General features: G+C 39.2%; 2 protein-coding genes across 2 annotated transcripts; both read right to left on the reverse strand.

Annotated features, from left to right (window-relative positions):
- Positions 1–10411: 10411 nt before the first annotated feature.
- LOC133823926 (uncharacterized) lies at positions 10412–11002 on the reverse strand. Its single transcript, XM_062256779.1, has one exon. It carries the CDS (start codon positions 11000–11002, stop codon positions 10412–10414), a length of 591 nt encoding a protein of 196 aa, XP_062112763.1.
- On the reverse strand, positions 11003–22886 carry LOC133823927 (uncharacterized). The gene is made up of 3 exons (XM_062256780.1): positions 22737–22886; positions 14862–15043; positions 11003–11741 (listed from the first exon to the last, which is right to left on the reverse strand). The coding sequence occupies exons 1-3, from the start codon at positions 22884–22886 to the stop codon at positions 11003–11005; spliced, it is 1071 nt and encodes a 356-aa protein (XP_062112764.1).
- Between the last annotated feature and the right edge of the window lie 1898 nt (positions 22887–24784).

Here is a 24784-nt window from a genome sequence, read left to right on the forward strand (position 1 = left end):
GTACTCTGAACAAAATTCCACAGCTTCTTCTGCTAAATAACACTCAACCATAGAAGCTTCAGGGCGATGGTGATTACGTACATATCCTTTCAACACCTTCATATTCCTTTCAAATGGATACATCCATCTCGCCCAAACTGGCCCACACAACTTCGCTTCTCTTACTAAATGGACCATCAAATGTATCATGATGTCAAAAAAAGATGGTGGAAAATATTTTTCAAGCTTGCATAAAGTTTCAACTATTTCATCATGCAACGTATTCAACCTCTTCATTTCCAATTCTTTTCCGCATAGTTTATTGAAGAAGATGCACACACTTGTCACACTATCTCGAACTCTTTTTGGTAAAACTGACCGAATGGCAATTGGAAGTAATTGTTGCATTAATATATGACAATCATGTGATTTCATTCCAATTAACTTCAAATCTTCCATAGACACAAAGTTTCGAACATTCGATGAATAACCATCAGGCACTTTCATCCCTGCCAATGATTGACATACGACTTGCTTCTCTTCTTTAGACAATGTAAAACAAGCAGGAGGCAAATATGTGCGAGCCCCTTTTTCTTCAGGTGCCAAGCGGTGTCTTATACCCATCTCAACAAGATCGAAACGACTAGACAAACCATCTTTGGTTTTATCTAGGATATCAAGTAATGTACCGATTATACTTTCACATACATTTTTTTCTATGTGTATGACATCCAAGCAATGTCTAACGAGTAAATCTTTCCAGTAAGGAAGTTGAAAGAAAATTGATTTTCTTTGAAAACATCCATTGACTTTTTTGTTTTTATTCTTCTTCCCATACATAAAGTCAACTTTTTCTACTTCCTTAAGAATTTGCTCACCTGACAATGGCAAAGGAGCAATGTCTCGTTCCACAGTACCGTCAAATGCTTTTTCTTTATTTCTGTCAGGATGACTTAAATGCAAATATCGTCTATGACCCATATAACACATTTTGCATCCATTTGACAAGCGACGGGCCCTTGTGTTGGTGCAACAAATTGGACAAGCTTGGTAACCTTTTGTGCTTACACCTTATAGGTTACCATATGCTGGAAAATCATTAACAGTCTATAACAACACCGCTTTCAAATTAAACACTTCTTTTTTAAAACCATCATATGCCTCAACACCATTTTCATACAACTCTTTCAAATCATCAATTAATGGTGCCAAATAAACATCGATATCATGTCCTGGTTGTTTTGGGCCTGAAATCATTAATGAAAGCATCATGAACTTCCTTTTCATGACCAACCAAGGAGGAAGTTTGTACATAACCAGGAAGACAGGCCATGAACTATGCCTACTACTAAGAGATCTATGCGGGTTTACTCCATTAGCAGCTAAACCGAGACGAAGATGTCTTGGTTCATTTTTGAATTCTAGATTGATATAATCTACCTTCTTCCAGGCCTGTGAATTTGCAGGATGCCGGAGTTTACCATCTTTCACTCATCCAGTCTCGTGCCATATTAAGTTCTTAGAGTGTTCTGCACTTCGATATAATTGCTTCAGCCTCGAAATCAAAGGCAAGTACCATAGCACTTTCTGAGGAATAAGTTTCCTATTCTCCTTACTTTTGTTAGGTTTGTACCGTGATAAACCACATTCTGGGCAAGCGTCCATGTCTGCATACTCCTTACGATATAAAATACAATCATTCGGACATGCATGAATCTTCTCATACTTCAACCCTATCAAACTTAATGTTTTCTTTACTTCATATGTAGACTTCAGAAAACAATTTTCTAGCGACAAAATCTCCTTGAAAGCAGCTAAAAATTGACTGAAACACTTATCACTAACTCAATTTTCTACTTTTATGTTATAAAATTTAACCATTGTGGGCAATCTTAGTTTATTGCAACCACTGAACAATTGTCTGTCTACATCTCTAACCATACTATCAAATTTTTCTGGATTATGAAAAAACTCTTCTTGTGCTTCATCAAGCAATTCTATAGGATGATCATCAAAATCATTACTCCCAAAATCATCTAAACCTCGCCTACCTAATGGATATGGGTCATCATTTAATAATTCTCCATGCCAATACTATTTACTATAACTCATATCCAATCCCTGAAAAAGTACATGATCCTTTATCATGGTAATATTCCCCTTTACTCCATTACCACAATCGATACAAGGACAACGAATTTTTTGTGGATCACTACAATTCTTTAGGAAAAACTCTAAAAATTTGTTGAATCCATATTGAAAGTGTGATGTTTCTCTCCTCTCAAGCATCCATGATTTATCCATACTAATAACAATATTAAATTCCTAATAAGTTAGAAAAAAACTTATATTAGGTTCTAGTCTTATAAATTTTTTTTAAAATTCAACAGAGTATCCTCTGTTTCTATAGCATACCGTAATTTCATAATTACCTATAAAACCAATACAAACAAACAAAATAATCAAGCATAGATGAATCCATCATTATTAGGTTCTAGTCTTATAAATTTTTTTTAAAATTCGGCAGAGTATCCTCTGTTTCTATAGCATACCGTAATTTCATAATTACCTATAAAACCATTTAAAACAAACACAATAATCAAGCATAGATGAATCCATCATTATTAAGTTCTAGTCTTATAAAATTTTTAAAAAATTCGGCAGAGTATCCTCTGTTTCTATAGCATACCGCAATTTCAAAATTTCCTATAACAACAACACAAACAAACACAATAATCAATCATAAATCAATCCATCCTTATATCACCACAGCACGCAAATTTCCCAGAGCCTACTTCACTAATTTTCAAACATAACTTTCACTACATCTAATATGCATGATTACATTAGTCTTATCTTTACACATAAATCTTGTAGTAATATAAATAAAAAAAATAACTAACCTTCAATATTAATCTTCAATGCACCCGAAATGAACAACAAAGTTCACCACTCAATCAACGACCCTACTAAAACATTACATAATTAGTAAACTACATAATTAATTATCAAACCAATAAATAAATAAAAAATCAAACTAGTTAATGAAACTAATGAACAACACTTTGATCATCTTCAAGCTATTTTTTTTTTAAATATTTAAAAAACAAAATTTATCTATTGTCACAATTTCTAAAATTCACTAATATACATATATATATATATATTTATAATAAACCTAATTTTTATCACATTATTTAAACTAACAAAATAAACAAATAATTATAAAAATGAACAAAATATTAATTATAAAATTCGGAATAATAAAAAAAACATAGAAAAATAAAAAATTATCATCAAAACCACATTATAGTAATCTATACCTGTTTTGAAGCTCAAAATCCCCTTGCAATGACAAAAATCCGGTCAAAATCCAGCAAGAAACACCAAGAAACAATGGAGAAAATACCCACGGCCAAATGCCTTTTTTTTTCTCTAAAAAACAAAAAAAAAATAACAGATTTTTGGACTATATTTCGGTTTATAGTGTAGAAATGTAGCAAGAAATAAAGAAAAAACAAAAAAAAAGGCTTTGGAGAATGAAAATGGGTGTTGGCTCACGGTTGTTAATGGAGGTTTTTGGGGGTTTTTTGCACAGAGGAGAGAGGAGGGTTTAAGAGAGATGACCGTTCGGGTAGATGAAAAGGGTTATAAAACCTTTTTACTTCGGTTTTTAGGTAAAAATCAAAGTAGAAAGTGGACTTTCCACTTCGGCTTTTACCTAAAAACCGAAGTTAAAGGTCCATAAGTGTATAATAGTTGTGCACATTTAACTTTGGTTTTTAGGTAAAAACCGAAGTGGAAAGTGCACTTTCTACTTCGGTTTTTACCTAAAAACCGAAGTTAAATGTGCACAAGGGTCGCGTTTGGCTCGGCCATTTTTTTGCATTTTTATTATCTCTAAACATAATACTCGGGCTTGTGCAACCAAACACGACCCTCTTCACTATGATTTTTTTACTTCGTTTTTTTTAAAAAGCGAAGTAGTATGTAATTTTTTTCAGAGCGCCAATTTCAAAAGCGAAGTAAAAGAGTTTGAAAAGGTTTTTACTTCAGTTTTTTTGTATGCTCACTATAAAAACCGAAGTAAAAGCCTATATTTCTAGTAATGTATGTTATTTCCATAACATTAGCAAAGTAGATAAGATCAGATGTATTTGTTACATCGAACTGGACCGATATTGACAGTAGATAAGATAAGTAAACATACTGTTATTATCTATTCTAAGCATATCATATAGTTGACCATAGGTCAATTCAATCTCAATTCTGAGTGGCTAGTATTCTAACTGATTGTATTATTTGAGTTCTTTGACTTGTTCGTTACCTGCTTACCCTCAGACTAGCCCATACTTACATCTTGGGAACACGGTAGTATAATTGAGTGGGAGTGCTAATCATAGATATGAACATCTATAGCTATTGATGAAGAAGTAAAATGATGGTCTCCTTTTAATTTGGTTCGAGGTGCAAAATGATAGAGATCTCATTTTAGTAATTAATATTAGTTTACTGAAATATCATTTATAAGGAACTAAGTGTTTTAAGGATAAAATACAATGAGGGGTAAAACAATATTTTAGTCCCATCTCTGTAACGACCCAATGAATACAACACCAAAAACATGCGAAAATTTAAACTTTTACTTCAAATCATTGTACCGAAAATCCATATAATTTTTTTTTTATGAAAAGACTATGTGCACACACTTTTACTTTAGCAAACAAAATTACAACTATTCTTCCATGGAGTTATAGCAAAACAAATGCCACAAAAGAAATAACAAGCTCCTAGATTTTTCTTTTCAAAATGGTGTTCCATCAAAAACCTCCCTAGGTCGGGTCACATGTACATATCTGCATGCATACTCCGACACCAATTTGCATTTGTACTTACCTACAACATGAATAACTATGTAAGTGACAACACTTAGTAAGAATAGCCTTACACACACAATTATTCTAAAACCTAGCAACCGGTCGATCCTACAATACAATTTTGCCGGTGTGGGATAAGACCCAACCCTGCCATACAATTTTGAAGGTAATAAACATAACAAATATCAACACTTTGGTTTCACTCAACAACCAATTTGTTATGTAACATAAATTCAAAAAATTCCCTGAACATTTAATATAGATAACCATATCTGAATAATAACTTTGGCTGTTTCTAACAACCAAGTTCACACATAACACAATAATCTGCACTCAGAAAATTCACAGAACATACAATATATAACTCGTATTGTAATATCCTACACTTAGAAGATTATCACAATATTCAAGATATATTTAACACACATCATGACTAAGCAATTAAATTATAACCAAGGGATCTGGGCCTCAACCCGGTTCCATCATTAATGACCTGGCTCCAACCAAACTATATTACCATTGTCCTGCCTCCAACCCAGACTACATGGTTTTACCATGTCTTGGCTCCAACCCGACTATATTTTTACCATGTCCTGGCTCCGACCTAGACTTACATTTTTACTATGTCCGTGCTCCAAACCGGACTATGTTTTTACCATGTCCTCGCTTTGACCATGACTTTAGCATACTATGTCCTGGCTCTAACCTGGACTATATTAGGCTAAGGTTCTTACTCCAACTCGAACCTATTTACCATTTAGCCTCTGAATGCAAAAACATTGGAAGAGTAGGTATTAAGCATACCCTGGTGTTAACGAAAAAAACAAAACTAGTGTAATCTACTACTACCAACATACACTAGTACATTTATGTCATAGCCAAGAGGGAAAACGCTAACTTACTTGAAGTCCTTAGTTCCCAGCTGGATCTTTAACACTGCTATTCGTTTTCCTTTTTGAGGTTATTATAATTAATACAGTGTACTCCTATTAAACTATGAAATATTCTTATAGCTCATATTCTACGATAGCTACATGAAATAAATTCTTAGAGAATCTATACTATAGCCTCTTTCATTAGAAAATCGGCCTCACCTCAACATGCTCTCCATGCTGTGCATTTTAATATTCTTTAAATAAAGAACTCTCTTATTCGATAGCTGGTATTTTGGTTTCTAGAAAAAAGAGCTTTAAGAAACTCTTATCTATAGAAAAATACCAACTTTTCACTCTCTTATTGAAGTTTACCGTTTTCTATCATTTAGCAAAATACCGCTCTCCGACGCTTTCACTTAAAATATCTGACAATGTTACCCCTTTCTCTTAAAGGTTTTACAAAACCTAAACTCCCATTTTTACCATATATATCCATAACCTAGGATCTCATTTTATGTTATATTTTAAAAGAAGGGCAATTGGACCCTTAAATTATAAAATGATAAAAATCAACTTTGATTAACTTAAGCCGATTTGGGGATTGGTTAAACCTCCAAATCCTTAGTTATCTTTGCAAGGAACTATTTCTTTTCATTTTCAAAACTTTACTTCCACTTTTTAAATTTAAAGTGGTAAAGTGTCATTTTTAAACTTTTGCCATAAGTTGAGTTTTTGGCGAAACCCCTTAAACTATCCTTCACGTATTCTATGTCATAAGGACGGGAACTAGGTGAATGACTTACGTCAAAACTTGTTTTAGGTGAAGATAACTAACCTCCCAAAAATCACTTTTCGTTAAGATTCAAAACTTCTACTTTAAGTTTTTACGGCAAACTTAGAAAAATCATTTCTCTTAAATTGTGACACACTTTTCTCTAAATTTTACAGGGGTCCTTATTAACTTCTTAACTAATTCCCTTCAAAATTCTATATTTTTTTGGGATGGAAAAACCCATTCAAATAATTTAAGCAATGTCGGCAGTGCCTGCAATTTTAAGGTAAATTTTAAAATTTATTTCAATTACACCGTAGCACAATTTTTCTACAATTTTATAGGGAGATGTATACATGTCTATACTAGCTTCTTTCAAAATTTCATAATTTTTGGAGTAAAAAAACCCATTCAAATATTTGAAGCAACCTAGGCAGTGCTTGCTACCTAGAAGTTTTGTTTCTAGAATTTAGGGAATTTTTTTTTTAAAAAAAAAATCTCTGAAACCATAATAAATTTTCCTCTAAAATTTTATAGTGACCCTTATACATGTCTAAAATAACATCCTACCAAATTTCATAGCTTTTAGATTTGTAAAACCCGTTCAAAAGTCAAAACAATCTGGGCAGTCCATGCTGCCCAGAAATTTTCCAAATTTACATCACAATGCCAAAAAGTGCTTAACATGGGTTTAAAAATACCTTTTTACGATTTTCCAAAGTCTAACCTCAAGTACTCACAAAGAACTATGCAACTAAACACTTTATTTTCATAAACAGAGGAAGTAGAGTGCGATCTTACCTGTTAGAATCCAGGCCACGAATTTTTGGAGCATGCATTTTTACACAAACTTAACAGCAAGCATTTCTAGCATAACCCTAACCACATGCATCCATGCAAATCATCAAATAACACAATCTCAACCTTAAGCATAAAATAAGCTCCAAAAACTTCTACCTTTTGATAGTTATAGCTTGGAGATGTATTTCCTTAGTTTCTCAAAACTCTCCCTGGTGCTCTACACTATCAAACCGAGGCCCAAAGTCCAACAACCATATTTTCAAGAAAGAACTAGGGTTGAAAGGCTTAGATGAGGGACAAGGACATGCAAACTACAAAGATCTCTTACTTTACTTTTACTTGATTGCCAAAGTGCTCAACCTTTGTGATTATACTAGTACAAGCTTCCCTTGAACCCTCGAACATAAGATCAATGTCATGCATGGCTATTAAATCACATGCATGCATAATAAACCCTTAGGGTTTCAGGTTTGAAGAGGAAAATGGAAGAGAAGATGAATGAGGTTTTGAAACTCACACTAGATAAGGTTTCTCTTTAGCTTCTCCCTTCTTCAATGGAGGGATGAGTGTAGTTTGCTTATGGAGAAAAAGTTGCAGCAATGGAGGATTGTAAAGCTCAGGGTTTGGGGTTTGGGTGAAGAAAATGGAAGAGAGAGTGTTTAAAAGAAATTTTGTGAGAGAAAATGATTAGGTCTGTACTTGTGAGTGGGGTAAGACTCTTACTCTTACTCTTCCGCTAGGGTATGTGTTCTAGGCTCATGAGAGCCCTAGGACCTAGCCTTTCCGCCCACCACTCTCTCTCTCCTCCTTTGGAAAAGACCTTTTTTTCCTTCCTCATTTTTACCTTTATGTCCCAGTATTCCATTTTTTACCAAATAAAAGATTTTTCCACTACTAGGGTTTTCCCCTCGATCCGAGACCAATTTTTCTTTACATAAGCTTAAACCATTTACCAGATCATCATAACGACTATAAAATTCACGAAATAATCAAAATAATATTCCATAACATTATTCATCGGCTTGAACCGGCTACTAACGAGTGTTCAAAACTCGGGATGTCACAATACCTACAATTTATAAAAGTTTCGTCCCCAATACTCAAAACAGATGAGAATATCGCTCCTGTATCTTGGCTTCCATCTCCTAGGTTGCCTCTTCAATGTCGTGGTTATGCCACTGCACCTTTACCAAAGGTATTGTCTTGTTCCTTAACACCTTGTCTTTCCGATCCATAATCGCGACCCAGTTTTCCTCATAACTTAGTTGAGGATCTGTGCTAAGTTCATCGTAACTTAGCCCATAAGTGGGGTCATTCATGTACTTCCTTAAGGTTGACACATGGAATACATTGTGAACTCTAGAGAACACGGGCAGAAGGGCTAGTTGGTAAGCCGCCTTCCCAATGCATTCCAGAACCTCAAACGGTCCTATATTCCTAGGGCTCAACTTGCTCTTTTTCCAGAACCTCATAGTTTCTCTCAGTGGAGATATCATTAACATTACCTTGTCCCCAACTTCAAATTGTAAAGGTCTCAGTCGATGATCGGCATAGTTATGTTGTCGATCTATAGAGGTCTATAACCTTTGACAGATCGATCTATTGTCCTCCGTAGCTTGGTCTACCTTTTCTAATCACAAGAATTTCCTCTCACCGGCCCCATGCCAGAGAATTGAAGATAGGCACTTTATTCCATGTAGTGGCTCATATGGATTCATCTTTATCGAGTCATGAAAGTTGTTGTTGTAGGCGAACTCAATTAATGGGAGTTTTACACTCTACAAACACTGAAAATCTAGCATGCAAGCTGTCAACATGTCTTCCAAGGTCTGAATCGTTCATTTTCTTTGGCCATATGTTTATGGATGGAAGGAAATACTAAACTTGAGTTTAGTTCCCAATCCCATTTGCATCCTTCTCTAGAACACGAAGGTAAATCGCTTATCATGATTGGACACTATAGAGATGGGAATCCCATGTAATCGCAATAACTCCATGATGTACAAGTCTGTCTATTTATTTTAACCATCTGTTGTCTTAATGGGTAAGAAATGAGTGGATATTGTGAGTATATCCATGAACCCAGATTGCATCGTGCCCTTTCGGAGTTTTTGGTAACCCGGTAACAAAGTCCATGGTGACCATTTCCCATTTCCACTCAGAGATCCCTAGCGACTGCAATAACCATGCGGGTCGCTGATGCTCTGCCTTGGTTTGCTGGCATGTCAAACAGTGTACCACGTACTCCGCTACTTCTCTCTTCATTCCAACCCCCAAAAGTATCTTTTGAGATCCTGATACATCTTAGTGGTTCCTAGATGCATAGCATAAGGAGTAATATGAGCCTCATAAAATATTTTCCTCTTGATATCATTATCATCAGGCACACATATTCTATCATTGAAGCCCAACACTCCATCTTCTAAGATGTGAAATCCTAGTCGCATATCTTTTGTAGTCTCATGCACCATTCGTTGGATCCTCGGATCTGCGAGTCATCCCCCTTAGATTGCTTCCATGATTGTGGGTTGCATGTATAGATTTTCTAATATTTCCACTACTATCTCCAAATCCAGGTTGGAGATATCGGTTTGTAGTTCTTGATGTATTTCCTTCACCGTCATCACATAAGCAATTGGCTGCCTATTCAAAGTGTCACCTACTTTATTAGCCTTGCCTAGGTGGTATAGTATATCGCAATCATATTTGTTAAACAATTCTAACCATATCCATTGTCTCATGTTTAACTCCTTCTGGGTGAAGAAATATTGCAAACTCTTGTGATTCGTGTATATGTCGCATTAAATCCCATAGAGATAGTGTCTCCAAATCTTTAACGTGAGCACAACCACTACTAGCTCTAAGTTATGGGTTGGATAGTATTTCTCATTGTTTTTTAGTTGTTGGGAGGTGTAACGACCTGAATTCGTTAATAGGGCGTAGTGCCTTGATTAACATGCTAGGAGGGCGTAAATGGATATATATATGTAGATTTTTTTTGGTAACTCAGCAGTGCATTTCATTACTTTCAAAACCAATTTACAAGCAAATGGCACCCATTAAGGCCCAAACATACTTCTTTTAGCTGTACACTGGTTATATTCTATTTATAATACAGTATACCATTCAAGATCTTTAGCAGATACTTTTTTTGGCCATACACTTTGGATTCTAATCTTACTAGCTGCTTTAGTCTTCTGTACAATGCTTGTTGGATTATCAAGGGAGGATAACCAAATACTTTCATTTCTTACCCTCCATAAATGGTACACCAGTGCAGCCATAATTACTGAAAGTACCATTTTCCTGAACCTTGTTGCCTTCATTCTGCCAATCACCCTCACAATACCAGGTAGTTGGCTCGCAGTTATGCTCCAGCAGACCCAGTTCTTAACCTGTTGAAGACAGTCACTAGAATATGGGCAGTCAAAGAAAAGGTGAGTAATTGTTTCATCTGCCACTTTGCAAAACTGACACTTAGCTTCCGGAAGAATATTGAAACTATGTAATCTTGCTTTAGTCTTCAATCTGTCTTGGATAGCTAACCATAACATGAAACTGTGCTTTGGGGTATTCAATCTCCCCCAAACCTCCTTGCTCCAATTAACCCTATCATGTACTGAATTAAGAAGTATGTATCCCTTTGCAATCTTATACTTCCTGTGAGTAAACATAACTGTATTGACAAGAGGCTTCATTTACTCTTTAACTGCTACAACCTTCCTCCAATACCAGCCGCCATGAGCTGGTGCAATGTAATCCCACCATACTCCACCTTTTATGTACACACTATGCACCCATCTAACCCACAAATTGTCTTCTTTGGCTGCTACTGCCCATACATATTTAAACATAGCAGCTTTGTTCCATTCAGAAATTTTCTTGATGCCTATACCTCCTGCTACTTTAGGCTTGCACAGGCTATCCCAAGCTATTTGCCCTGCTCCAACCATCACCTGTTTACCTGTCCACAAGAATGCTCGGCATATAGCTTCAATCTCTTTAATCACCTTCCTAGGCAGCAACATAATTTGACTCCAGTAGGACTGAATTGAGAGGAGAACAGAGTTAATCAAGACTGCCCTCCCTGCAAAATAAATATTCCTTGTGCTCCAAGACCTGATCCTAGTAGTCATTTTATCCACTAGCAAGGTACATTCCTTAGCAGAGATGCGCTTAGGACAGATGGGTACACCTAAATAATTGAACGGTACCTCACTCTTCCTAAAACCTGATACTTCCAGAATGCGCTGCACCTCATTAGAGCTCATCCCACTGTAGAATAGTGCAGACTTCGAAGAATTAGGCTGTAGTCCTGATGTTTGCGAAAATAATTTGAGGCCCTGTAGTAGATAACAGATGCTCTTATAATCCCCATTGCAGAACAGAAGTACATCATCAGCAAAAATTAGATGATTTAGCTTCAGCTCCTTACATCTGTTATGAAAAACAAATTCAGATTTCTGGCCAACTTTTTGTATTATTCTTGTGAGGTATTCCATTCCCAGCACAAAAATAAGAGGTGACATCGGATCCCCTTGTCGCAACCCTCTTTTAGCCTCAAAATATCCATGCATCGGCCCATTAAGCATAAGTGGAAATTGAGGTGTTCTTATACATGTCATGACCAGCTGAATGAAATGCTCAGGAAAATGAAAACCACACAACACTTCTTCTATAAAACTTCACTCAATGGTATCATAAGCCTTTTGTAAGTCTAGTTTAATTAAACAACTGGCTTTTGAGGATTTCCTCCCATAATTACAGACTAAGTCTTGGCAAATCATGATATTGTGCGCTATGAATCGCCCATGAACAAACCCTCCTTGATTTTGCGCCACAATACTAGGGAGAATTGTTTTGAGCCTCGAGCAAATCAGCTTCGTAGCATATGTAGATTTAATTTTATATATGTATGATTATGTGAAATATATGAGTTATATTAAGATATAACTATTTATGCATGCTTATGTGTATTAAATGTAATTGTGAAAATGTCATTTTCGTAATTTTGACCTATTAAGGGTATAAATTGTAATTATGTGTTATATGATTGGAACCACATTATTATGCGGATATATTTGCGATGAGAGGCTCAAGTCGATCCTTTAGAGAAATTTGGCGAAAAATTCAAAACAAGGATTTATACCCTTCTCGGGGTGAACTAAGGGGTATTTTGGTAATTTTCCTAGGAAAAGAGTTAGTGGAACATTATTGGAAGAAATAATTGTATTTGGAGGGTTAGTAATTTAATTGGGAGTTTAGGGTATTAATTTGAGGTTTAGTGTGATTTGTGACAAAATGACCTTGGTACCCTTGAAGATTTCCTTGGGGCTTAATTGTTGGTACAGGTATTGGGGTCATTTGACCTATACACTAGAGCAAGGGGCTGAACCACTTGGGAACTCACTTACATGTTTTCCTCTCCACTTTATTTTTCTCTTGAACTTATTTTTGGGTGCTAAGGAAAGGTAAAGCCTTAAATCTCTTGAAGCTAGTTGGTGAATTTGCAAGCTTTCGAGTGGGATTAGTTGCTGCCAAGTCCCCTTTAACCTAGGAAATTCAAATTCTAAAAAAAAGGTATAAATTATTTTCCCTTGTTCCCCTTGTGCTTTATTTGTTCTTTAATTTTGGAAGTTTGAGGTGTTAAAATTGGGATTGAATGCTTAGAGCTAGGTTTTCGGTGCACTAAGCTTTGAAATGAGTTTTGTTCTTGTTAACTTTGGTGTGTTGCTGTATGGTTGTGATTTGGGCTTAGGATTTTCGGATTTGGTGGTTGGAAGCTTGAGTTCTTAGCTTAGAAATGTCAATTGTTGGTATGTTGTAATTTTGATGAATTTTGGTGTGTTTTATGATAGAGTAATGTTGGTGATATTTTTTTCTATGTTGTATAGGGCGTTTGATGGTTGTAAACTCGATAGAGAGTTTGTTTGGGGTCAATTTTCTAGGTTTGATACGCAGATAAGTTCTGGTAAGTAAATTTCAGGGACGAAATTCTTTTAAATAGGGGAGAATTGTAGCGTCTCGGAATTTTACTTAGCTAGATAGTAGTAGTAGTAGTAGTAGTAGTAGTAGTAGTAGTAGTAGTAGTAGCTTGTAGTATTTTTGTATTCGTGATTATTGGTTCAAGTCGGGATTTAGTTGGAAACTCGCATAAAGAGGTATGAATTTTATAAGTTTAACCTATAGTTTATAAGTATTAATTTTAACATAAGGTTTGATTAATATAGCTAGTCCTAGAAATGATATTTATTATAACCTAATGTTTAGATATAATAATTAAGAACGTGACATTTGTCACATGCATGTTTATTAATGATTTAAGGATTCACTACAAGAAAAAATTCTTTTAATAACACCAAAAATGTGTTATCAAAACATACCATAACACTTTTTGATGTGTTAAGACCGACTATGTTATCGTAGGTCAGGGTACTTTACATAACACTTTATCATTGTTATACAGATGTGTTATTATACTGTCAACGATAACACACTTTCTTTGTTAGTTTAATAAATAGATAAGTGTTTAATTATATTATTTATAGTCGATTATATAACACATTTCAATACTTATAAATTTGTGTTATACTACACTTTAGTATAACACATTTTTTGTGTTATATAATGAAGTTTGCATAACAAAATTCTTTACTTATAAAAAGTGTTATTGTAATAGAAATTATAACACATTTTTCGTATTATTTTAATATTTAGATAAGTTTAAATTCTCATTATATATTCATTTATATAACACTAATTTATTCTATTATATTTTTATTTTTTATTTATATAATTACAATTAGCTTTCTAATATATACTAGCATCATCAAATGAACTTGATTTTCAAATAACAAAAAGTAAAAAGCATTCAACATTGTATTAACAATCCACAAATTAGTTTAAAACATTCAACACTGTAATCAAATTATATTTTAGCTCTCAGGAGACAAAGATCTGAAAACTTAAACCAATAAATCTTAAATCACATGGTGAAAAACATTATCGCATTATCACATATAAAGTGCATACTAATGACCAAATATCAGATCTCTCATCGATATCTGCATTACTTGGACAATCCCACAACTCAGGAGCTCGAAAAGGTGCTGAACAATGCTCAGATGCCCATTTCTACACAGCAAGTAATGAGTCCACCATCAATACAAGTACGAAATATTTAATGAAAGATGAAATCTATGTCCATTCCTCCATTACTTTGGCATATTCTAACAATAGGAACTTTTAAATTGTACAAATTAAAAATTCAAACATTTTGTAATTTGATAAGATTTTTAAATGAGGTTATCCAAACAGTAACTAAAAAATGCAAAAACTTGATAGAAAACCTCAAAACACGAACACATGTCAAGTCTTCACAAATATGCCATTAATTAAAAAAATTCAATATTTTTTTATCTCTTAAGACTATGAAAAAATAAACTCGGACCTCATACAAATACCACAGCATTGGATGAATGTCATTCATAGTAGGGTAATTGATGCATTGCATGTGTGTGTGTGTGTTCGACTGGTGGAACAAAAAAAAATACCTACAATTGTAGTGCCTCAGAATGAGGTTGAATCTGCCTCCTTGCAGGGTGAGCACTGCCAAAATCCATCAATATGGCTAGTGGTGGTTGTCCTTTCCCATGAGTTATGAGGACATTACCAGGCTTGACATCATTATGAGCATATGGTGGATCTAAATTGTGCATGTGCTCGAGTCCTGCACAAAGCTGTTAAATAGAATGTCTCAGGAATCCCCCTGCATCAACATGAAGGAAGTTGATTTAACACATTATACATGCAGCCTCTGTTGCTTGTATCAAGCTTTATATGACCTGTAACTACATTATTAGCATGTAATGGTATTGATGTCTTAATTACCAAAAAAAAAAAGGATTTACTTTGGAAAGGAACCACTAAGACCAGGCCCAATCATGACTCATTCAGATCTCTCTAAGTGTCTCTGTCTAATTGCAAATAGATGATATGTGTGCATGCTATGCAGAAATGTAGATCATGTTAGCCTAATTCTAGTTAAAACCTGGTTCATGTCAACAACAGTTGCATATCTTCCAACTAACAGTGAAGATATACTAATTAATTGTACCAATTACTTGGGAGCATTTCCTTGTGAAGTAGCATGAAATGAAGTACAAAGCTGACTTGGATAACATAACAGTTAATTCGGTTAATGTGAACCTTAAAATACTATATGATATATAACTCATATTTGAAACTCAATGAAAAATTAAAAAAACTAATGACAGTGAAACTTTAAGGCTAAATAGGTCAAAGACCTTGTCATTTTCTGATTAGAATAGAGATTGGTGTATTTGGTTGTAACTTTAGACAGGCCAAACACCCATACAACAGCGGTAGCACATGAAAACTGCAACCGAAATTTTGGGATACAGTTTGGATTAAAAGTGTAAATGACTTTATAACCTTTTCTCTTTTCTGATTTGTTGATAGATTGAGAGGTCTTGCTGTAACTTATTTATTTTTGAAATTTTTCATTGTTGTGTTCCCAATTAGATGCTTAACCTCTGGTTGAGTTTGTGATGGTCTTATCTTATTCATTACAATTTTTTTAGCTGTAATATTATTTTCGCCATATGATAAAAAGTAGCATTGTTACTATAATTATTTTTTTTTTTAAAAACCTGCTGACTGCTAGAAAGTCGTAGTTGACAAAAACCATTTGCTAATAACCTTCTGTTATCCCTAACCCGCCTTGATATAGCATCGTTGAGAAAACCAATGGTGAAAACTACCAGGAAAACTGGACAGGCGGTCGGCGCTGCACCATATAACCCGCCTCCTCCTCCTCCTCCAAACGTGGCTGAAGATGAGCCCCATTTGGAATTTGATGAGGAAGAAATGGACGACGCGACGCTAAAGAGTACCCTAGGGGCACTGCATGAAGAGCTGGCCAATTTGAGGGACAGCCAGGAAAGTGCCGCCGAAATCATGGCGCGGCAGCAGCAGGAAATTGAGCGGCAGCGCCTAGAGCTGAGTGAAAGGCAGGCGGAGATGGACCGCCGTCAGAGGGAGGCCATGTCAGCCCTCAAAGCAGCCCTACAGTTGGCTAGGAATCAGGCTGCACATGCCTCGCAGCCTGACCAACCCACGGATGGGCCACCCGTCCCAATCCTAGCTCGCCTATCCAACCCTCGAGCCCACAAAGGCCTGAGCAGCCGACTGTGCCTCAGGAAGATTTCCCACCAAGGGATACTGAAGCATAGCCTATCTCGCAAGCTGGTTGTGGCAATCCCCCACAGCAGAGGCAGAATAGGACCAGGCAGCAGCCTCGTAGTCCTAGACGCCATAGGGGCGATGAGCCAAAACTTCTGAACAGAGGACAGCATCCTCCTAGTAATAGGAGGAACTCAGAGTTAGGCTCTGCAGTCCAAGGCCCCCCACGGCATGATAATGCACGAGGACCTAACGACCAATGCAGACCACCCTCTAACGCTCGGGAGGTTCCAGCCCGAGAGGGCAATCGAGGGAACATTCGATCCTACCATAGCCAATCAAGATTCAGAGATGGCCATGGTTTAATGAGGCCGACTCAGGCAGAGGGAGTGCAGGTCAGAGAAATGAAGAAAGAGGTGGAGACAGAAGCCAGCTACCTCAGGATGACCAGCCCAACAGACGGGACGCTAGGGAGCAGCCCAGACAAAATAACGTCTTCAACCTGCTCAGAGCTAGCGAGCAGCAGAGGAGAGATGAGTACTTGAGAGATGTACTCAATGATCCCCGTGAGCGGCATGACGAGTACGTCCCTCCAATAGCAGAGGCCCTGGCGATTCCTAGTGTCGTGCAGGTCCAGATAGATGCCCTCAACCAGGCAGTGCAGCAGCTGGTCGGGGGAAGAACATCTTATATCGACCATGATAGGAGAAAAGGTACTCCTTTCATCCAGAGGATAGCCATGGCGGAAACTCCTAGCAAGTTTAAGATGCCTACGCTTCCAAATTTTAACGTGTATGGTAACCCGGTATCTCATGTCAACAAGTTTGAGATACAAATGGACATTCAGAAAGTGTCCAAAGACGCTCGGTGCAAGATCTTCCCTGCAACACTTTCTGACGCTGCACAGGAGTGGTTTTTTAAATTCCCTCCTGCAAGTATAATTTCCTGGGAAATGTTCGTGAAAGATTTTTACGGACAGTTCTATGCGGGTCGCGTGCACCCTACCAAGGCAAATCAGATGATCGAGATACGCCATACCCTTCTCTGGGAGAGCCTCAGAAAGCATGGGGTTAGAACTACCCAGGAATTCTTAGATCGAGCTGATCGCTACATCACGCTCGAAGACGCCATCGCCAATGAAGGAAAGCCCCCAGGCAAAGATAAAGAGACAGCCGAGCCCGCCAAAGCCGCCAATGGGTCCAAGCCCAACGGCAACGGAAAAGGCAACGGGAACGGCCACGGCAATGGAAAGAATGGTGGAAAACGGCCACACAACGAGCCTTCCACCTCTGACAACAAAAGGACCAAGGAAAATCGTTATGAACCTCGGTTCATTAACTATACTGCCCTTATTGAGTCTCGGGGATAGGTATATCAGGCCACGAGTTCCAGTGTGCCTTACAAGAAGCCTGCCCCCATTCAAAAGGACATTTCGAGGAGAGACACTACCAAGTTCTGTTGTTATCACAACGACTACGGACATGACACCAATGAATGTAACCAGTTGAAGGATGAGATCGAGTTCCTTATCAGACAAGGACACTTCAGAAGATATGTACGGGCCTCGGGAAATTCCCAACGAGAAGCACCAGGTGGCAACGAGCAAGCACCCACACGCCAACGCTCGCCACCTTTGCAGCCTGATCCCGTAGACAGCACTCTATTAACCATCTGCGGAGGCCCGCACCTCGCGGGAAACAGCGGCAAGGCCAGGGAATGATATGCTCGGACCCTGCGCCACGACAAGGACATCGAGATGATGGTTGTGGAGGACCGCCCGCCGAAAAAAGCTCGATCAGAAGAGGGCGAGATAACCTTCTCTGATAGCGATGCCCAGCATGTCCAGTTCCCACACTTCGATCGTCTGGTCGTGGACATCCAAATGGCCAATATGATGGTGAAGAGAGTGTTAATCGATATAGGAAGTTCAGTGAACATCCTGTACAAGTCTTCTCTGGAACGCATGAAGTTGTCCATTAAGGACTTGGAGCCTTGCAACCAAAAAATATACGGCTTCTCTGGCGAGGGACTCGCCCCCGCAGGGTCAATCAGACTTCCAGTGACAGCAGGTACATCGCCTGCTACCAGGACATTACTCGCTACTTTCATAGTGGTCGATTGTCCCTCGGCATACAATGCCGTCATTGGAAGACCCATACTGGTAGACCTACGGGACGTCACCTCCATATGGCACCTAGCCATAAAATTCCTGACAGACGCAGGGGTAGGATGCATGTTAGGAATCCAGAGGGAAGCCGGGGAATGCTACAACTCCTCAATCATGAAGGCGAAGAAGGGAACGTCAAAAAGCACTCCCTCTGAGAGGTTGCAGATGGCAATTGATACACAAGCCCAATCCGGTGAAGGAGTCACCAAATAGGGTGTTGCCCAAAGTGTAGATAGAGATTTAGATCCTCGCTTTGGGGATTTTGAGGAAAATGTTGGACCCGTCGAGGACCTGGAAGAGGTCCAACTTAACGAGAAGGATCCGACCAGAGTCGTGAAGGTCGGGAAAAACTTAGAACCCACTACGAAACATGCACTGGTGGAATTTTTGCGGAAGAACCTGGAATTCTTTGCCTGGTCACACAAAGACATGGCTGGGATAGATCCTGTAGTCATAAGCCATGTCCTGAATATAGACAAGAGTTTTCTGCCCATGCAACAGAAAAGAAGGCTTTTCGATAAGGATCGGTCGAGAGCCTTAAAAGAAGAAGTTGAGAGATTAAAGGAGAATGGGTTCATCAGGGTGGCGTTCTATCCATCGTGGATCTCCAATCCAGTACTGGTTCCCAAGCCTAACGGCAAGTGGCAAACCTATGTGGATTTTACATCCCCCAATAAAGCATGCCCGAAGGATTGTTTCCCACTCCCAAGGATCGACCAGTTGGTCGATGCTACTGCAGGACACGAGATCCTCTATTTCATGGATGCATATTCGGGCTACAATCAGATCAACATGCATCCCCTGACAAGGATCACACCAGCTTCCGGACCGATACGGGATTATACTGTTATAAAGTAATGCCCTTCGGACTGAAAAACGCAGGTGCGACTTACCAGCGACTAGTTAACCACATGTTTAAAGAGTTTATTGGCGTAAACATGGAGGTATACGTGGACGACATGCTAGTAAATTCGAAAAAGGTAGAAGGACATGTGAAGGATTTGCAAGAGTGTTTCGATGTATTGAACGAGTACCAGATGAAACTAAATCCTCTCAAATGTTCATTTTGAGTTGGATCAGGGAAGTTTTTGGGGTTTATTGTTAATTCAAGAGGAATTGAGGCCAACCATGACAAGATAAAAGCCCTGATCGATATGAAATCGCCAGAAAGGATCAAGGATGTACAAAGTTTGACTGGGAGAATTGCGGCCCTAAGTAGATTTATTTCCAAATCAATGGATAAGTGTGTCCCTTTCTTCAATCTACTTAGGGGCAACAAGAAATTTGAATGGACAGGAGACTACGAGCAAGCTTTTCAGGCCTTGAAAGCCCATATGGCACAGCCTCCTATTTTATTGAAACCTATCGAAGGAGAAACTTTGTTCATTTACTTGGTGATCACTGAAGTTGCTGCTAGTGCGGTCCTAGTACGAGAAGAAGAAGGCGTGCAAAAGGTAGTTTACTATGTAAGCAAGAGGCTAATCGGAGCAGAGCTGAGGTATCCTCCCATCGAGAGGTTAGCATACTGTTTAATCTTGGCCTCAAGGAAGCTACATCCTTACTTCCAAGCCCATCCTATTACAGTTTTAACCGACCAGCCCCTTCGGAAAGTCCTCCAAAAACCAGAAGCGGCTGGGTGTCTATTAAAATGGGCTGTCGAACTAGGGCAGTTCGATATTACGTATTCACCGCGAGCAGCAGTAAATGGACAAGTCTTGGCCGATCTCATTGCAGAGTTTACCGAACTCCTAGACGAAGAGCAATGCGAAAAATCTAATGCGCCTGAGCCTCATGATCAAGCTCCCTCATGGAAGTTGTTTGCGGATCGGTCATCAAACGAATCTCACGCGGGAGCAGGAGTGATATTGATAACACCAGAAGGGCATCGATTTCACTGCGCCATTAGGTTTGAGTTCGTATCCTCGAACAACGAAGCAGAATACGAGGCCCTCCTCGCTGGATTACGATTGGAAAAAAGACATGGATATAAAAGTGCTCGATATTTACAGCGATTCACAGCTGGTGGTGAATCAAGTTCTAGGGGAATATCAAGCACGGGGTCTCAAAATGGGAGCCTACCTAAATAAAACTAGAGATCTATTGGCACAGTTCCAGAAGTATACCCTCTAGCAGATACCTCGAGACCAAAATTCAAATGCAAATGCCTTAGCCATACTCACAAGCCCGAAAGATGCTGACACTTTGAACATTGTGCTAGTAGAAAGATTGAGCAAGCCGAGCATAAGAACAGATGTGACTAGCATGGAAATCCAGATGGAAGATACATGGATGGTGCCATACTTGGAGTATCTGACTAGCGGTACACTGCCGACAGATAGGAACAAAGCTAGAACTCTTCAAAGGCAGGCCGCGAGATATATACTGGTCGATGGTGTTTTATACCGAAGGGGATATTCCATGCCACTGCTTAGATGTATTACGCCCGAGAAAGCAAAGGAACTGATGAAGGAAGTACATGAAGGATTTTGTGGAGATCATGCTGGGGGGCAAAGTTTGGCGAAAAAGATTCTAAGGCAGGGTTATTTCTGGCCAACTATGAACGAAGACTCTGCGGAGTACGTACGGAAGTGCGATAAGTGTCAAAGATTTTCCAAAATCCCACGAGCAGCTCCAAATGAATTAAAATAGATACAGAGTCCTTGGCCTTTTGCAGTATGGGGAATAGACTTGATTGGATCCTTGCCAACGGGGAAAGGTGGAGTGAAGTATGCAGTCGTAGCAGTTGACTACTTCACCAAATGGGCCGAAGCTGAACCACTCGCTACCATAACGACCAAGAAAGTTCTTGACTTTGTCATCAAGAACATTGTATGCTGATATGGTTTGCCTCGAAAAATCATCTTAGACAACGACACCCAATTTGACAGTGATCTGTTCACTGACTTCTTTGAAAGACACGGGATTATCAAAAGCTATTCTTCAGTTGCTCGTCCACAAGCGAATGGGCAGGTCGAAGCAGTGAATAAAACGCTTAAGTACACCCTGAAGAAAAGACTTGAAGACGCTAAAGAAGCGTGGCTAGAACAGCTACCTGAATTCCTATGGTCTTATAGAACTTCTCACCAAACAACGACAGGTCATACTCCGTTTTCCTTAACATACGGATATAAAGCCATGTGGTCAGTCGAGTTAGGTCCGCCCTCACATCGACGAATTACATAAGACCAAGATCAGAATAGCCAATTGATGATGGAGTCGGACCAAACTGGGAAGGACTGTACCAGATCAAAGAAGTCCTTCACCCGGGCACCTACAAACTTGCACTCTTAAATGGAGATCTCGTTCCACGCTACTGGAATGGAGAACACATGCGCAAGTACTACCAATGAATAGTCCTTTTTAAAGGATTGGTTTGTATTAATTCTTACTTTTTACAAGTTTCGAAAAAGGGTTAGCCACGTTGTATGGCTAATCGCTTATAAGTGTAAGATCTTTTTTAAGATCCCTCGTACAGACATGTTCAGTACATTTTAATACGACATTATAAGGGACTGTGCGCAGCCAGTCATTCTTGCCAACCTATGTAAATTTATTTTTACAAGTATTTGTTCATTACGTGTGTTGTTTTGCTGTATTACAAGTGTTGAATTTTATAACGAGCAGTAATGTTCGAACAGGTCATGGTCAGGGCAAGTGACCAAGGACCTAAAGCTACTCGATCACTTGGGGGGCATATAAGGTACATCGATAGCAAAGCATACCATAAGGTATGTAAACGCATGAACAAAATGAGTGAAAGCATGCTACGGTACTTAGAGCATTTTTCAAAATTTATGTTTTGTAAAATCAAACCAAAGTACTATGCTAATTTTGGTCATGCGAACAGGTATTATAATAAAAGAAACATTATAATATCAGTAAGGCAATCGTTTACACCGCGAGCATTAGTGGTTTGATGTAAATATGTAATTAAAAGGAAAAACCTTTTACACCGCGAGCAGTACTGCTCGGATGTAATCGTTCAAATGTAAGTAAAAAGCTGCCCTCACAGTAATAAAAACTAAATTATCTTTACAAATAAACCCATGGGTCATAAAAACTGTGAGATAAAAAGAGAATGACTGGGGAGCAGGAGGGTCTTCTAGATGAGGAGCGTTCTTATCAGCCGGAGGATCAGCCTTAGCATCAGCAGCAGGGGTCTTTCCCTTAGCTCTCTCCTCTGCCTCCAACCGAGTAGTGCACTGCGCCATTAGCGTCCTTTGCAACTTCTCGGAGAGGTAGTTAATTTTGGCCCCCCGGTTGTGTTTCTAAAAATCGTAGAAACTGAGGAAGGTGGCTTCCTTGTACTTCTTCAGATTTTTGGCCCGTCCTCCTCGAGCTCCTGAATGCGCCCTTCAAGCTCCTGAATGCGCCCCTCAAGTTCCTGCACCCGTCCCTCTCGCCTCTTCGCCTCATCCCTATTGGCGATCAAATCGAGTTTGAGTTGTTTACACTCTTGGGCGTTGAGTACAGCACTTTCCCTCCATTTATTCCGCTCCTCGTTGGCTTTCTTCAAGGCCCCTTGACTCTCCTGAAGCTCTTGGGTGAGAGTGGCTTGGTCCTCGCAAAGTTGTTCGTTCAGCTTAGACAACTCCTGATTCTCCACAAGCAGCCTGTTGTTATCAGCCTTGACCGCTTGCTTAGCCTGGGCAAGCCTGGAGTCGAAATTCTTATCTCGAGAAACCATTGCTCTAGCACGGCGCCAACTAGCAGTCAAAGACAGCAACCTCTGAAGAAAAAATTATATAAAGTTAGGAAAAGAAGTATAATGTAAACCAGGAAGTAGCAAAAGATGACTTACGCTGGCTATCTCATTCACCCCTCTGTTGATGATTTGGTCGACGTCCATAGTGGCAGTGTCATTTATGGCGGTCTGGCTACGTCTATGCTTCGAGAGCCGATATATTCTCTCCCTAGCCATGCCAACTATGTGGCTGGACAGGGAGCCTTCGGAAAAGTGGTCCAAAGTCTCTTTGTCGGCAGCCTTTGAGGAAGGCTGAGGATTGACGGGCGTGGGGGTCGTCTGCTCGGGGGCAGGTGGATGTGGTAAGTCCTCCTTGGAAGGGGCGTCGATGGGAGCATTTTTTGTCCAGGCCTTCTTCGAAGGGGTCTTGCTACTTTCCCCTCGAGCCCTTTACTGTCCTTCTTCGGGACAGAAGAGTCAGCGGCAGCTTGGTAATGGTCAAAGAAGTCCCCGGAGTCCATACCTGCACAAAGAGAAACAATTCAAACAATGAGATTAAAGGTTCGCGGAAAAATAGAGATTAGAGTAGAAGGATTACAAAAGTAAGGTACCTAAGCTACACCTACTGGTCGTAACATTATCTATTGAACTACCTAGTTCCTGGAAGAAATTTGAATTTAAAGAAGGGGCGTTCCTAAAGTTGCCATCCCCATCAAATAGATGAGAAGGAATTGGCAGATTATTTAAAAACGAGAATGATGTACCGTTTACATTCGACGAGTCGTCAGATGATTTGGTAGGCTCAACAACCTTTTGTTTCCCCTTGCCCCTAGGGACCGATGATTTCGCTGCTCGGTGGGGAACAGCAGGTTCCCTGATTGTAACCCCAGTTGGCCTCCTCCGAGGAGGGGGTGCCTGAGGTTGCTGCTCGGGTCCCCGCTCAGGTTCCACATCAGCATGGACACCACCCGCCGCGGGTTCGTTAGTCGCAGGTTGGGAGCCCCAAAGGCCAGCCAACCTAAGGTTAGCCTCATTAATTAAGTTCTTTACACTCTTAGCAGCATTTGACATACTGGCTAAGAGTGCTGCTCTCGAATCCATTCCTGAAGTGGGGGTCGGGCGTAACCATGGACCTGGAACACAATGGAACAGCGAAGTATTACAACAAGAATGAATTAAAGTACAGAAACTACTGGTTCAAGGATTATTATTTTCTTTACCTCCTCGAGTGAAGGCCAGATTATCCGCGGCAATGTCAGGCGTAAGGAAGTACTCTTGATGGTACTTCCCCACATTGGAGATATGAGTGGTGTCGGACAGAAAGGTGCATCCGGTCTCCTGGTGGCAGAAATGAAAGAACCTCCTACCATCCTGGTTGGGGTTGGACTTGAGGTCGAACAGAAAATTGACCTCATGAGGAGAAGG

Source organism: Humulus lupulus, chromosome 3 (assembly GCF_963169125.1).
Source record: "Humulus lupulus chromosome 3, drHumLupu1.1, whole genome shotgun sequence".
Lineage (NCBI taxonomy): Eukaryota > Viridiplantae > Streptophyta > Magnoliopsida > Rosales > Cannabaceae > Humulus > Humulus lupulus.

Coding starts and splice junctions, on each gene's coding strand:
- LOC133823926 (XM_062256779.1), bottom strand. CDS start 11,002: ATGAAGCCTCTTGTCAATACAGTTATGTTTACTCACAGGAAGTATAAG.
- LOC133823927 (XM_062256780.1), bottom strand. CDS start 22,886: ATGGCGCAGTGCACTACTCGGTTGGAGGCAGAGGAGAGAGCTAAGGGA. Junction 15,044..22,736: donor CATTCTCTTTTTATCTCACA/GTTTTTATGACC, acceptor TCTATTTAACAG/CTTTGTGCAGGACTCGAGCA. Junction 11,742..14,861: donor CATTCTGAGGCACTACAATT/GTAGGTATTTTT, acceptor TTTTCATAACAG/ATGTAAGGAGCTGAAGCTAA.